The 13002-nt window shown below is 40.2% G+C and overlaps 1 protein-coding gene and 1 long non-coding RNA gene across 2 annotated transcripts; both read left to right on the top strand.

The window, feature by feature from the left end:
• The first annotated feature begins 417 nt into the window (after nt 1–417).
• Nucleotides 418–5698, top strand: LOC146757582 (kinesin-like protein KIF20B). Its single transcript, XM_085520738.1, has 5 exons — nt 418–550; nt 1280–1402; nt 1802–1963; nt 3712–3831; nt 5339–5698. Exons 2-5 carry the CDS (start codon nt 1289–1291, stop codon nt 5543–5545), a joined length of 603 nt encoding a protein of 200 aa, XP_085376864.1. The 5' UTR covers nt 418–550; nt 1280–1288; the 3' UTR covers nt 5546–5698.
• Nucleotides 5699–7454: 1756 nt separating this feature from the next.
• LOC146757581 (uncharacterized) lies at nt 7455–8768 on the top strand. The gene is made up of 2 exons (XR_014936141.1): nt 7455–7593; nt 8608–8768. It is a non-coding gene; the product is annotated as an uncharacterized LOC146757581 (long non-coding RNA).
• The last annotated feature ends 4234 nt before the right edge of the window (nt 8769–13002 follow it).

Below are 13002 nucleotides of genomic sequence, written 5' to 3'. Positions count from 1 at the left end.
CTTTGAGAATGAACTAGAGTTAAAAATAGTTAATGGGAACATCCCTTCGACTTAATGCATCTGCATGCTTATCAATGGCCAAACTACTACTTTAGGATGCTTTGGTATGCTACTTGAGTTCCAAGGGAAAACAGGAGTGTGCAAGGAAATAAAGAATAATATGGGGATTGCTGGTGGTTTTGTTGTACATCCCTGAGAATAGCATCTGAATAATTTATTGCTTCAGTATCTGATTATGAGAAGCAAGCTGAAATTTAAAAGTAATTGTTTAAATCTTGTCACTGGTCTAGATAGATTTAAGAGTCTATTTACAAATAGAAACCAACAGGCAGGGCATGGATTAAGCTGTAATTGCTGTTTCCATGAGATGTGTAACAGTAATGTTCTTTGTCTCTTTATTTTTAACATAAGGCTAGAAAATATTCTTTCTGAGAGTTCTGCCCTTGTACTGAATTTGAAAAAAGATTTGCAGAGGAAAGAAGAAGAGTATGCAGATCTAATAGACAAACATTCTGATGCTGAGAAACAAATTCAGCAAGTACAAAGCGAGGTTTGTAGTCAACTGAGACATTTTTTTCTGTAAGATTATGCTTGGCTTTCTGCTGTTAAAACTTCTCAAACTTTAACTATGAAGCTGGAAATTTCACACTAGTGTGGCTAGCAGCAAATCTTAGGTAAAGTTGCCATTGAAGCTCTAGAGGGGACCAGAAGTTAAAACATGGTTTCATGTAGATAATGAACAGAGGAAAGTAAAGTTGGTTGGTAGTCTGGAATAAGGTTTGTGAAGAGAATAGCTAATCTGCCTCTGGAGGGGACTTGTTATTATCTCTACGTTACTGGTGACTTGCCATTGGTATCCGTGGTAACTCCAAAGCCTAAAACCTAAGTCTTGTGAAAAAACGCTGATAACTGGGAAGAAGAATGCTATTTACTTGAAGAGAAATAGACTAATTTCCAGAGGCTCTTTAATATAAGCATGTATATATTTTTTCTTCAATTTCAGCTTCAGTGATGTTAATAGTTAAAATTTAATTATTAAACAAGAAGATATCTTAAAACCCATTTTGCAGGATATTAGTCTGAAAGTTTATTGGGTGTGCTTGGGGTGGAAAATTGAAGCTTAAAAATGAATTCATGTCTTCCTTGGTAACCTTGCACTTGCTGTTGTTTTCCTACTCAGCACTTGTTTGTGAATTCCTCTTTATTTAGCAAAGAAGTATTTGGCCAGGTTGGATTACAGAAGTCTTTTAATTAACCGTGAGCTGTGCTTACATTACAGGTGTCCACGATGCGTTCTGTGGAGGAATCCCTCAGGAACAAGATGGAAGAACTTGAAAGGATTAATAACCAGTTTAAGGATGAGCTGGATTATAAAGACTTCTATATCCAACAACTTAAACAGGTATTTTACTTGCTCTTAATTTTTATTAAATGAGTGATGGAGGTTTTCCAAGCAACAGGAAAAAGGTCAAAAAAAAATAAAAAAATTGGAGCAAAATGAAAGTGGCCAACTGAAATTAGTGGTAGACCATGAAAGATATTCAAATAATTAGTCACTACAGAGCACTGGCAGATTGCTTTAAATACAATAATCTGCATAGTAAATACATATGTAATACATGCATGTAACCTGATCTTGTTGAGTGACATCACAATATGTTAATTGAAATGTCTTACCATAAACTCTTTTTATCAGCTTGAGTCCTTATTTATGCTATATGAAAAACTTATTAATTCTAGGCTGTCTTAAAAATTCTGCTTGTTTCTACTGTGTATGCTTTTCTTTCATCATGAAATATAGGAGCTGGAGGAAAAGGACCATAATCTTCAAAAGTGGCGTGAGGAGAGAGATCAGTTAGTTGAAGCTTTGGAAAAACAGCTCAAAACTTTGGCTTCTAATGCCATACAAAGAGAGACAGAAATAGCAGAACTGAGACAATCTGCCTTAAAGGATTCAAGCAAGGTCAGCTCTCCTTTCCTCCTACCTGATTAGCTACCCATAAATTCTGTAAAACTCCTGTACCTGCTCTTTGTATTCTGGGTGTGCTTCTGTTCTTGAACACTGTCGTATTGACATCATGTGCAACTAACCAAAAAAAGCACCAGATTTTATTTTGGTTCTTCGGAAACAGAATTTCTGTTAATTACTAAAATTTCAAATTTTTCAGTAGTTCAGATAAGCAGATGTCAGTTTGATGCTTATGATCCTACAGTCAGACTGGACATCTGTAGCTTTTTCCAATAATTCACAGCATTTCCGGATCCCAAGCTAGGCTCAATACTCAGACAGTAGTTCTGTCTCAGGTTTCTTACTTTCTTTGCTTTCTCTGAGGTAGTATCTACAATGGCTTGAAAAGACAGAAGGGGACGTGGAGAGAGATTAAGGGAAGCATCAAAAAGCAGAGGGGGGATGATCTCTGGAAGTTGCATTTCTTATTTCAACATCCAGCTTTTAATCAGGATAGCCAATCTAAGCCGTAGCATAGAATTTCAGAAGCTAAACAGAAGACTAAATGAGTTGTGCTCTTTTGAGAATGTTTGGATTCACTTTCTCTGAGAAGAAAGATGTTCTCATAGCAAAACTGCCCCTACAACTGCCGACTTTCTCACAGTACCGAGGATTTGGGAACAAATAAAAGCTCGAGTTATTATATCTTAAGAGAGATGAAGGCTGAAGCACATAAGTAAAATAGAAGAATCAAAATATATTGTATTACAACTTCCCAGGCAATTCTGTGACTACTGCACTTGTAACAGTGACCGTACAAATCCGTGAAATGTTACTGTTCTTGAATAGTTAAGTGTTCTAGCCTGCAATTCTAAAACTGATGCTACTAAGTAATTGCAATACTGCTTGTGTGTGTTAATTCCTTTTGCCAATCCCACAACTCAGCAGTTTTTACTGTTTATTAGGATAATGCAACTGTGATAGAAGAGTTAAGAAAAGAACTGGCTGACAAAGATGACTTTATAAAGGAATTAAAACAACGCATTAACCACAGTAGCCCTCAGTGTTTGCCAGAAATACCTTACTTGAAGAAAGACAAAGTAGAAGGAATGACTCTGTAAATGAAAAGGTATGATTATATTTATAGAAAGTAAGTACTTAACATCTTGTTAACCCCTTTTTGTTCTTCTGTTTTCCTAGGAGATACTGGAGCTAGAATCATTTTTCTTAGCATATAGTCCTTTAACTACATATTCAGTGATGAGTACTTGTTGGTTCTTTTTGTCTTCCACTCAAACATGAGCTCTCATCTTCTCAAAAATATTTTATTTACTAGAACACCATCTCTCTGTGTACATTATGGAACTTTTCCATGCAGTTTTCCATGTATTCGTATGTGGATGCTGAAGATTAGGCAGAGGTTTAGCCTTTGGTGTTCTAACATAGCAGCGGTGAGCGCGCAGAGTATGGGGGGAATGGATGACAAAACGACCAGCGTTACAGATTTTGTCCCTAACTAATGTCTCGCTTTCTCTCTTTTGGAGGCAGAATACTGCCTGAGACTGTTAGTGAGACCCAGTAGGGTGTATCTGAAGATCACACAATGAATAGATGTTACTACCTTCCCACACTTGTGCTGTGTTTCAGCTTACGTGTTCATGTGGCGTCTGAGCTTGAGGTTTTACACTGTAACTTTAGAAAAGTCGAGATATTTTGGAGGTCTAATGCATAGCCTAATCTTTACTCCTTTTAAATATTTACAGCCTAGGAAACAACAAAGCAAAACTAAAACTGGAGAAAGTATTCCATTAAGATGCAAAGCTGAAGACAATTATTTGTCACGTCGATGTACTAGGAGCCTCACTTCATTAAATGAATCTGAGGTTAGTATGAAACTTCAGATCTGAAAATGTTGTGATTGTATTGCTTTTGATAAGGAATGAGTAGCAAAAGATCTCACGTTCTCTAAACAATTCCCAAGTTTTAATTTATTTATCCCTTTCAAGGTGATCAGATCACCTGTTTTTATAGCCTTTGATAGGAATAAAAGCTGTTGAAACAATTGTGTGATGAATTTTTGTCAGGTGCTGTTGAAAACTCTCCTCATGTTAATGCTTATGAAGTGGCTCATGATTAGATAAGTTACTTGGAAAAAATTCATGGAGCCACTGAAACGGGCACAGCAAATTGAACTTATTTTCTTCCTCTGCAGGATTTCTGGAGATTGTTTTGTTAGCAGATGATTTTAATCATTCCTATATAAGTTTTTAATTGCTAACTTTCATAAAATAGCTGTTACATATATTTTAAAAACAAAGTATTTATTAACCAGCTTAATTCTTGGAAATACAGTGGGTGGTGATACTCCATTCAGATTCTTAGCAGAGCCTGATAAAGTGGCTCTGACTACTTTTTGTCTTTCTACAATCTTTGGTAACTTTTTGAGAGGAAGAAGACTCCCCTCAGGGGGTTGGAACAGTGTAAGTAGTAAAAGCTGCTAGTCTGTGTTTGGGACACTGGAGTTTGCTAGTTACTAGCAGCAGTAGAAGCAGCCATCTACCATTTTCTGATGTCCCCAGCAGCCTGTCTTCCATGTGTTCAACCAGCATCTGAACTCATTTTTGATATGCTAGCTGAATTCCTGCCATAGAGAAGGAGGAGTCCAGGTGATCTCAGTTCTGACTTTGTTGTTCCTGTTGAGAAAAACAGGATTGGGTGGATTGTGGACAGTAAGTGCTGCTGGGGAAATGCATACTGACATTTCCCTGTCACTTAGCTGTGCATTTGCTGCCATTTGACCATGAGCAGGTACATGATAGCCTTCAGCTTAAGTACGGTGTCATTGCTTGAATGTCTGAATTCTCTCCAGGGAAAAGATAGCAATGGAGTTCTTTAATGACTTGTACTGGGCTTGCACCTTGCCAGCTGGACATTACTTATGTAAATAACATCTCTAGTGTAGAAGAGGAAGGGCAAATTCCCTAAGATTAAGCTGGAAGTTAATCGAACACTTGAATCAAATGCTCCTGTTCCTGCCCAGTTCTGACACAGCAGAGTTGAGATGAAGAAAATCGTGTCAGTTCTACCACCATTCTCTATAAAAAAAAGTGTAGTTGTCTGTGCCCTTGAGAAAAAATGACTTGTAAAGTATCAGGCTCAGTTTAACATGGAGAACTTATTTTGTGATCATAGATTGGAAATAATTTTAAATGTAACAAGTTCTAGGAAAGAAGGGTAAAACTTTGCTGTAACTGAAATAGACTCCTTCTGTTACAAGTGTTCTTACAGCAGGAAAATCGAATGCTTACATATCCTTTTCCAGATGCTTTATAGCTTTTTAATCTCATGGCTACCTTAACACTTGCACTTAAAATTCTTCTGTGCTATCAGGAGCATTTGGAAACTGTCCTCGACTCTTCTGGAGTGTCCGCAGAAAATGGCAAAACTAGTCGGTTCCCAAAGCCGGAGCTGGAAATCCCACTGACACCTCTGCAACCTGATAAGATGGAGATAAAGCAGTACGGCAGCATGATACCTTTAGGAGTGAAAATGCCTAAGGCAAAAAAGAAAAGAAGTGATGACATGGATGAGGTATGACCTAGACCCAACAGAAAATAAAATATCTGATGCCTTTTTACCATTCTCATTTAAGCATTAAAAAAATGCTATTTCTACCTCAGTAAAGTAGTTGAAGAATTTAACCAATGAACTGCTTTAATGAACAAAACTAATAGCCAAGCTCAGTGATAATGGTTTAAGAGAAGGGAATTTCTCTTAACTCCATTGTGTATTTTCTTTGAAACCTGTAGACATAAATCAGCTTTTTAGACATCATGAGATGTCTAATACTGATATCTTAATGTCCTGTTTTTATAATTGAATGCTTATTTATTATTTGATTTACAGTGGAATAGTTACCACTAGCAAATACTTCCCTACTATTAGCAAAAATGTTTAAAGTGTTCACTTTTGTGACATCAATTGTTCTTTCCAAAAGAATCATGGCTGAAACTTGTCTTATTTTCCCAGGATTTTGTGAAAAGTGAGAACACGAAAAATACAAAATCTGTCATGGCTTTTAATTCACCCTCTGCAAGTGACGAGAAAATGGTTGGTTTTTGTTCTAGTTTTGAAGCTAGCTTGGGACTTCCTGTAATTGTGTGGTCACACGAAAGAAGCAGTGTCTTATCCTTATGTGTATACCTGAATGGGAATCTTACATGCTTATGAGCTCTTCCTATTAAATTCCATAAGCTAACCAAAGGGCAAGTCAGTCTGTCCCCAGAGCGTGTAATGGCTGTACTGTGTAATGATTTGGAGGGAAGGATATTGCACACTGAATAGTTGGGAAGAGAAGCTTTAGTGTATTATCGTGTGCTTTTGTAAGTGAAGCCCTTGTATTAAACTAAGGTTCATATCATTAATATGCATGGCAGTTATTAAAAACAGATGTTCACATGTGATAGCAGTATCCTTGGCATGGTCAGAGTATGAGTAGTAGATTTTTCCCATCTGTTGTCTTCTGTTTTGTATGTTTGTTTATTTTATGTAATTAGAACAGCTTATGTAAGAAACAACTCCACAGCTTGGGAGCTACTTTTAAAGAAACTACTGCCTTATTAAGAAACTTTAAGAAACGTATGCCTTGAAATAGCTGAGATTTTGACAACTCCCTGAAGGGTATAAAATTGTCTACATTACTTGCCGTTGTGGTATCATCAGCATAATGAACAGAGGTGTCAGTAGTAAAGCTCAAAATGTCAACTTAAAATAACGTTGAACTAAAATGAAGTTTAAACAATGCTCTTGTTTCACATGTTCACATCTCTGTTGAACAGAAATCCGGAAAAGACTACTTCCTGAGAAAGCGAGTACATGCTTCAAGACTGACTAAAAAGAAGGATGAAACACTGCAAAAAGTTGGAGATTTTATTCAAAGCTCTCCTTCTATTATACACTCTAAAGGTTGGTGTAGAATAAGTTTTATTCCATGTTTTCTAGACATTGTAGAATGGCTTGTTTCTGCTGTAGGCTATTAATGTATGTGTTCTTAGACTTGTCTGCCATGTTAAGTTGTCCTTTGATTTATGAAGTAAATGCATTTATTCGTCTCTTCAGAGATTCATTATTACATTTGTGAAAACCTACAAGTATACAGAGAAAGTTGGTTCTGTCTTGTGCTTCTGTCAGCACGAAAGTTAGGCCTGTTGTTTAACTCCTGCTGAAGTTTCTGACTTCCAGCGACTTCTGAGCCATGATTGTCTTTCATACTCCATTTTAATGCGTGCTTTAAGCTGCCGTACCTGAACCTATAAACAGTTTCAGCTATAGAAGCAATAAAGAACCTCAATGAACAAATACAATTTCTGAGTATTTTCACTTAAATTTTACGTGTCATTTATAAACCAAGTTTGTTACGAAGCTTTTTTTGCATTCAGTGATTTAAAGACTCACAAAACCAGTAAGCTGATTGGTTTATGTATCAAAACAAATTTCTTCTAGCCAAGAAGCTGATGTCAGCAGTAAGTTCTCCTAAATCAAACGAACCTGAAAGTCTCGAAGAAGGAGAGACCAAGCCAAAACGATGCAAAAGGAAGCTGTATTCCACTGTCGTTTCTGGCCCTCTAGATATACCTGCTTCTTCGGTAAGCGATTATACTGTAGTCTTGGCTTAAAATAAACTACTAAGGAGTCCAAACAGACTGGAGGTTTCATCTGTTTGCAGGAGGAGGTTGAAAGTACTGAGGTATTTCTTTATTCTACCAAGTCATTCTTGTTCGTCTTCCTGCTGTTCTGTTTTAGTTTGTCCTCAAAGATCTCTGTGTTTGGCTGGCTTACAGTTTACTAAGTAGGTGATGTAGCAATCACGGAGATGTCTTCTAATTTGGAATCATAGATAATTTCAATGTGTTGGAGTGGGATTATTCTACTACACGCTTTTCTAGAGCACAACTTAGACAGCTTTTTAGGTATGCTTAAACTATGATCTCCTGTCTAAGCCAACTTGCAAAGGATCTGATGTGCCAGTTTCATGACTCTGTCGGCAGCTATTGTGCTAAAAACATTCTTGCTCTGTTGGAACTGCATCTTTTAATTATATTATAGTCCTTTTTCTGTTCAGCAAAGTGATCATTTGCCCATACTGTAATATCCCTCTGAATTTTTTGATGATTTGACAAATGATAGGGGCAGAAACCAAAATGTTATATTTTTTTTGTTAGAGGATGAAGAAGATGAGACAATTTCTTTTCTCACTGTAGTTCTGAGAACATGGAACTGAACCGAGAACTGAAATTCTGAGCAAGTTATAGCTACAGGGATTGAGGCTAAAAATGTTTTCTGAACGCTTCATGTTTCACAAAACAAGTATTATAATACTCTTTTGAAAACAAGTATTTCAAAATGAAAGCTGCCTTCAGGCTTTCCTCAGATGTGTGTGCTTTTTTAAGATAAACAGGATTTTGAACATTCTCCATATTTGTTCCTTGTGATTAAGCTGCATTAAAATGATCTCGGTATCCCATAGTTTTCTGAATAAAATATAATAAGCAAATGCCATTCTGAAATCCATTTAGGGGAAGAAATATGTTTGCGTGGGTCAAGAAGAGCTTGTCAGTCTTGTGTGAAAAGATGAGTAACTTTTGAAATGTTTTCTTCAGGAATCTGAGGAACAAAAGAAGGAAAGTGATCATCTGATCATCAAGCGACGGCTGAGATCCAGAACAGCTAAAAAACCTTGAAGAAGCATGTTTGTTCCCCTGTCTCAGGACGTACTTTTATCGTATTATTAAAACTGGTTGTTAATAAACAGTAACAGTTACTCCGTTGTGTTCTTAAATTTGTATATAGGTGTTTGTTGCAGAACGGCGGGAGAAAAGCAGACGACCACACCTGTCATTGACATATGATCAGCGAATCTCATTTATTCCTTGGCTGCGTGTACCTTTATAATACGGATCATTAGCTCATACATATTGCAAAAGTGGAGCTCATCATTGGTTCCCAATTACATACCATCCCCGAGTATCTTAACAGCTTGTTGTTATCAACTGAAAGCTACTCCCTTGCTGAGTTCCCAGAACCATGGCTAGTTTCTCACCATCCCAGAGCATCTTGTTATTCTCACTGCCCTTGCAGGTGGCATGACTGTTAGATTAACTGCACCGTGTTTACGACCCTTCTCAGCTAACTAACTGTAAAAAAACACTCTCTACACATGATAAGCATCATTTCTGTCCATGATTAGAAATTAGGTCCTAGTAATTGATTTAATTGCTCTGCTATTCTTACGGGATCCCCAGTTAAGGAATCAATTTCCTCCTTGAATCTCCTGACTTCTCTGCTAGTAAAAATGGCAGCTTAGCATTCCCTATTTTCCTTTGACCTAAGGAGACTTCCCTAAGAGGATAATGTGAAGTATTTGTAAGATTAGTATTAGGGAAAGGTGAACTCTCCAGGTCCTGTTTACGCTGTTCCAGTTCCCTCAGTAATTGAGAGTGCATCCTCCCTCTAGGGCCCTGCATGGGATCAGCAGCTCAGCCAGTCCCCTTCTCTGGAGGGGTTGCTGCTGCTTGCATTGATCTAGAAATTGTGGGGGTTGAGGGGGGGGAGAGGGAATGTATCTAAGGGATCCCATTTATGATCTTTCTGCTTTTTTTTTCTTTTGAACTTTGACTCCTTGTGAGGAACTGTTACTTCTTGCACCCATTCAATGTCATAAGCCAATTCCTTTTGCAGAGAAAGGAGTATTACTGTTTACATATAAATTCAAAGTCTGACAAACCCAATCTTTGTCAGACCCCTATTTTGGTCAAAATAATGATTTTCCCTATAGTGGCTCTCTAGGCTTTTTGTATACAGTATTTAAACATCTTTTTCGTTATCCCCAGTTTTGGGATTATTTTTCCAATTCTGAAGCTTCTCCCCAAGGGGCTTATCTTCAGGCACAATTCTGGGGATGCTTTTCCCTTGTACTTGGCAGCTCCTATTCCCCTTATCTCCAGAATGATGCTGCGAACTACTCAGCTCACACGATTCTTGGATTTAGGGCCCATTCCCTCTGGAGTACCTCGCTCTGATTCTCGGATTATTAGGGGTGTGCTGCTGGCACTTCATCAAGTGCACAGGGTACCATACAGCAACAGCGCGCTCCCAGACTCACCTGAGTCCCAAGACTCACCTGAGACTCAAGAGACCCCCCAAGGCAAGAATTAAATTCCCTTGCCTCTGTCTGTGCACGAAATTACCGGGACTGCAGGAGTCAACACCTGTGCCTTAGCTTTCATAGAGCCCATCCTTTATGTAACAGTTTCCTATCAGCCATCCCAAGAAGTCACCTAACCACCCAGGCAGGACCGCTGAAATCAATTGGGTGCACCTCTCCTGTCCAGGAACCCCAAAGAGGCGATAATAATCCCAGGCCAGCAATTGTAGTATTGATATGATGATTTTATTCAAAGTCTTTGTTAAACAAAGAGGGAAGATTATGGTATGCCCTATAATCTTGAAATACCTCTTGGTCACCCCCATTTACAAGATGATCAATTAAAATCTTATACAATTAATGAATGGGTGCAAGGAACTACAAGAAGGATCTGATTGCACAGCAGTCCCCATTGGAGATAGCAATCCATAGGATACAGGCAGGGGATGGGGTCCTAATAAAAACTTGGAAAGAAGCTACACTAACACCACAAGGGGAAGGACCCTATGTTGTTCTATTTACTGCAGAAACAGCTATTCGAACCGCAGAGAGAGGATGGACTCATGCCAGCCGTGTTAAAGGACCCATCGGTGACGAGAAGTGGGAGGTAGCTCCCGGGGGTGACGACTTGAAACTCACACTGCGACAAGCCCAATGGGTATTCCAGGTAAAGGCTTCCCCTGAAGAACACTACTGCTGCTGAGAAGAACTAAAAAAACCCCTCGTAGCTGGTTGCAACCCAGTTGACGAGTGAGGCAGAGGAGTGAACTGTGGGGAAAGATGGGCCTTAGGGGTATCCATTGGTACTTGGGGATTCTCACAGTGATCACATTTTGTATAGCAGCACAACGCCACCCACACCAAGCTTCCTTACATCCCTGTGTGACCTGGTACCTATACAGCCCAGTCTAAACCAAAAGGGTTACTATTTTTGCCTAAGCTCAAACCCAGGGAGGGGATACTGTAACCACCCAGGCTCATATTACTGTGCCTATTAGGGATGTGAAACTATTGCCTCAGATTGGGCACCTGGGGCTGGGCAGGATAAATATCTACAAGCAGGGCATGGACCCTATGGGTGCATACCTCCTAACCGAAACCCACAGTTGGGAAGATGGGCTGTGTGGGGATTAAAGACAGAGAGAGAGAGAGAAACATCTGCCAGCAACTATGGATAAATGTAACAAATCCAGATAACCCAGTGTGGCTGTTAGGGAAAATATGGGGTGTAAGTGACTTGCGGAATCAAACTGTATAACACATAGATGGGTTATAAAGCAGGTATGTTTATTCCAGCGCTGGGTGCAAGGGGGATAGCTCCACCAGACTTGCACACGGACTTGTAAAATCGTGACACAGATATAGGTACATCTCATACATAGTCAATGATTTCTCAGAATTCTGATACATATTCAATAGTTGTTTAGCATGCAGACCCCTCTTGTTCTTATCAGGGGGATGCAACTCCTCTTCTGGTATTTACAACATCTATTCTCCTTCTTGCCTGATGTCTTCCGTGAGGTCTCACTCCTTATCTGCATCCTTCCTGCTCTCCCAGGCCCCTTGTTTCCTTTAAACAAAGAGGGAAGGAAGGGAGGGGTGCTCTGGGGGGGGAATGGGAGGAGGATTGATGTCAGACTGTGAAATCGATTTTTTTAATCTTAATTCTGCTTCAGAAACAACATCTGATTCCCATGCTCTCTGCTTGGTATTTTGTCTTTTGATGCAAACACGTAAGCCCCATTGGTGCCTGGTTCAGCAGTTCAGCTTCCTTTGCGCCCTTTGCCTGGTTGTAGGGAAGGTGGCAGGCTCTGATTCAATGACGGTGTTGCATGGACACAGTATTTATCGCCATGTATCCAAAGGTGCAACAGTTTCTGGAGACCCGGGTGGGATCCTATAGGTGATGGTTCTCTCGCCACCAAGCATCCAGTTGCCAGCAGTGGGTGAGTTCACTGGGACTTTGGGGATGGGAGGTGCCAACTAGCAAGCCTTCAATATCTGCTACTAAAATCAGACTTGGAAGCACGTTACACGTGGGAAATACACTTGGTGCAGGAAAGGGGATTTCCTTAGCCATCAAAAAAAGATGAAACTGCAGATCTATCAACAAAAATGTAAGCACGTGACACTTGACTTGGCGGGTCTGTGGGAAGGTCAGCTTCTCCGTGTTTGTATTTCAGCCATCATCCTCCACACTGGAGAGGATTTATCCGCTTGGCTTGCTTAATTGCAGCACGTTTCACACGCGTGGATAACCTGTGCATATTGCGTCACTACCCCTGTGGCCTGAGGTGTTGCACCAGGCTGGAAATAAATAATGCCTTCTTGGGGTTGTTGAAGCTCTGCAAAAGTTTGCCAAGCAAAGTTGTGGATGCTCCATCCCTGGAGGTGTTCAAGGCCAGGCTGGATGGAGCTCTGGGCAGCAAGACTCTGTGGGTGGCATCTCTGCCCGAGGCAGTGGGGCTGCCCTTGCAAGCCAAGCCATTCTATGATTCTGCATTTCTATGATGTAAGCACCAGCCCCACACAGCCCTGGTGCAGTGTATCACAAGAGCAGCAGCCTGCGGGGAGCCACCACCCGGAATCACAGAGATGTGAGGTCACAATGCCCCATCCTATGACTGTGCTGAGCTGCGTCATGAGCTCACAAGGCCTGGCCGCAGTCTTGGCTCAGTGCGACACTCACTGTGGCTGCAGCGGTGGTGTTGGAAGCGTGGTGCAAGTGTGGGGGCGGCCATGGACCCTGCCCGCCTTGTGCTCTTCCTCCTATTGGTGGCCATGAGTTTCCGGGAGAGCTGTGCTGCTCCGTGGCGAGCACGGGGAGCAGGTGAGTGGGTAGAGATGGGAC

Source organism: Coturnix japonica, chromosome 20 (assembly GCF_054131305.1).
Source record: "Coturnix japonica strain WE chromosome 20, WE-NBRP24, whole genome shotgun sequence".
In the NCBI taxonomy this organism is placed as follows: domain Eukaryota; kingdom Metazoa; phylum Chordata; class Aves; order Galliformes; family Phasianidae; genus Coturnix; species Coturnix japonica.
Note: the sequence above shows the minus strand (reverse complement) of the source record. Positions and strands in the feature narration are given on the sequence as shown.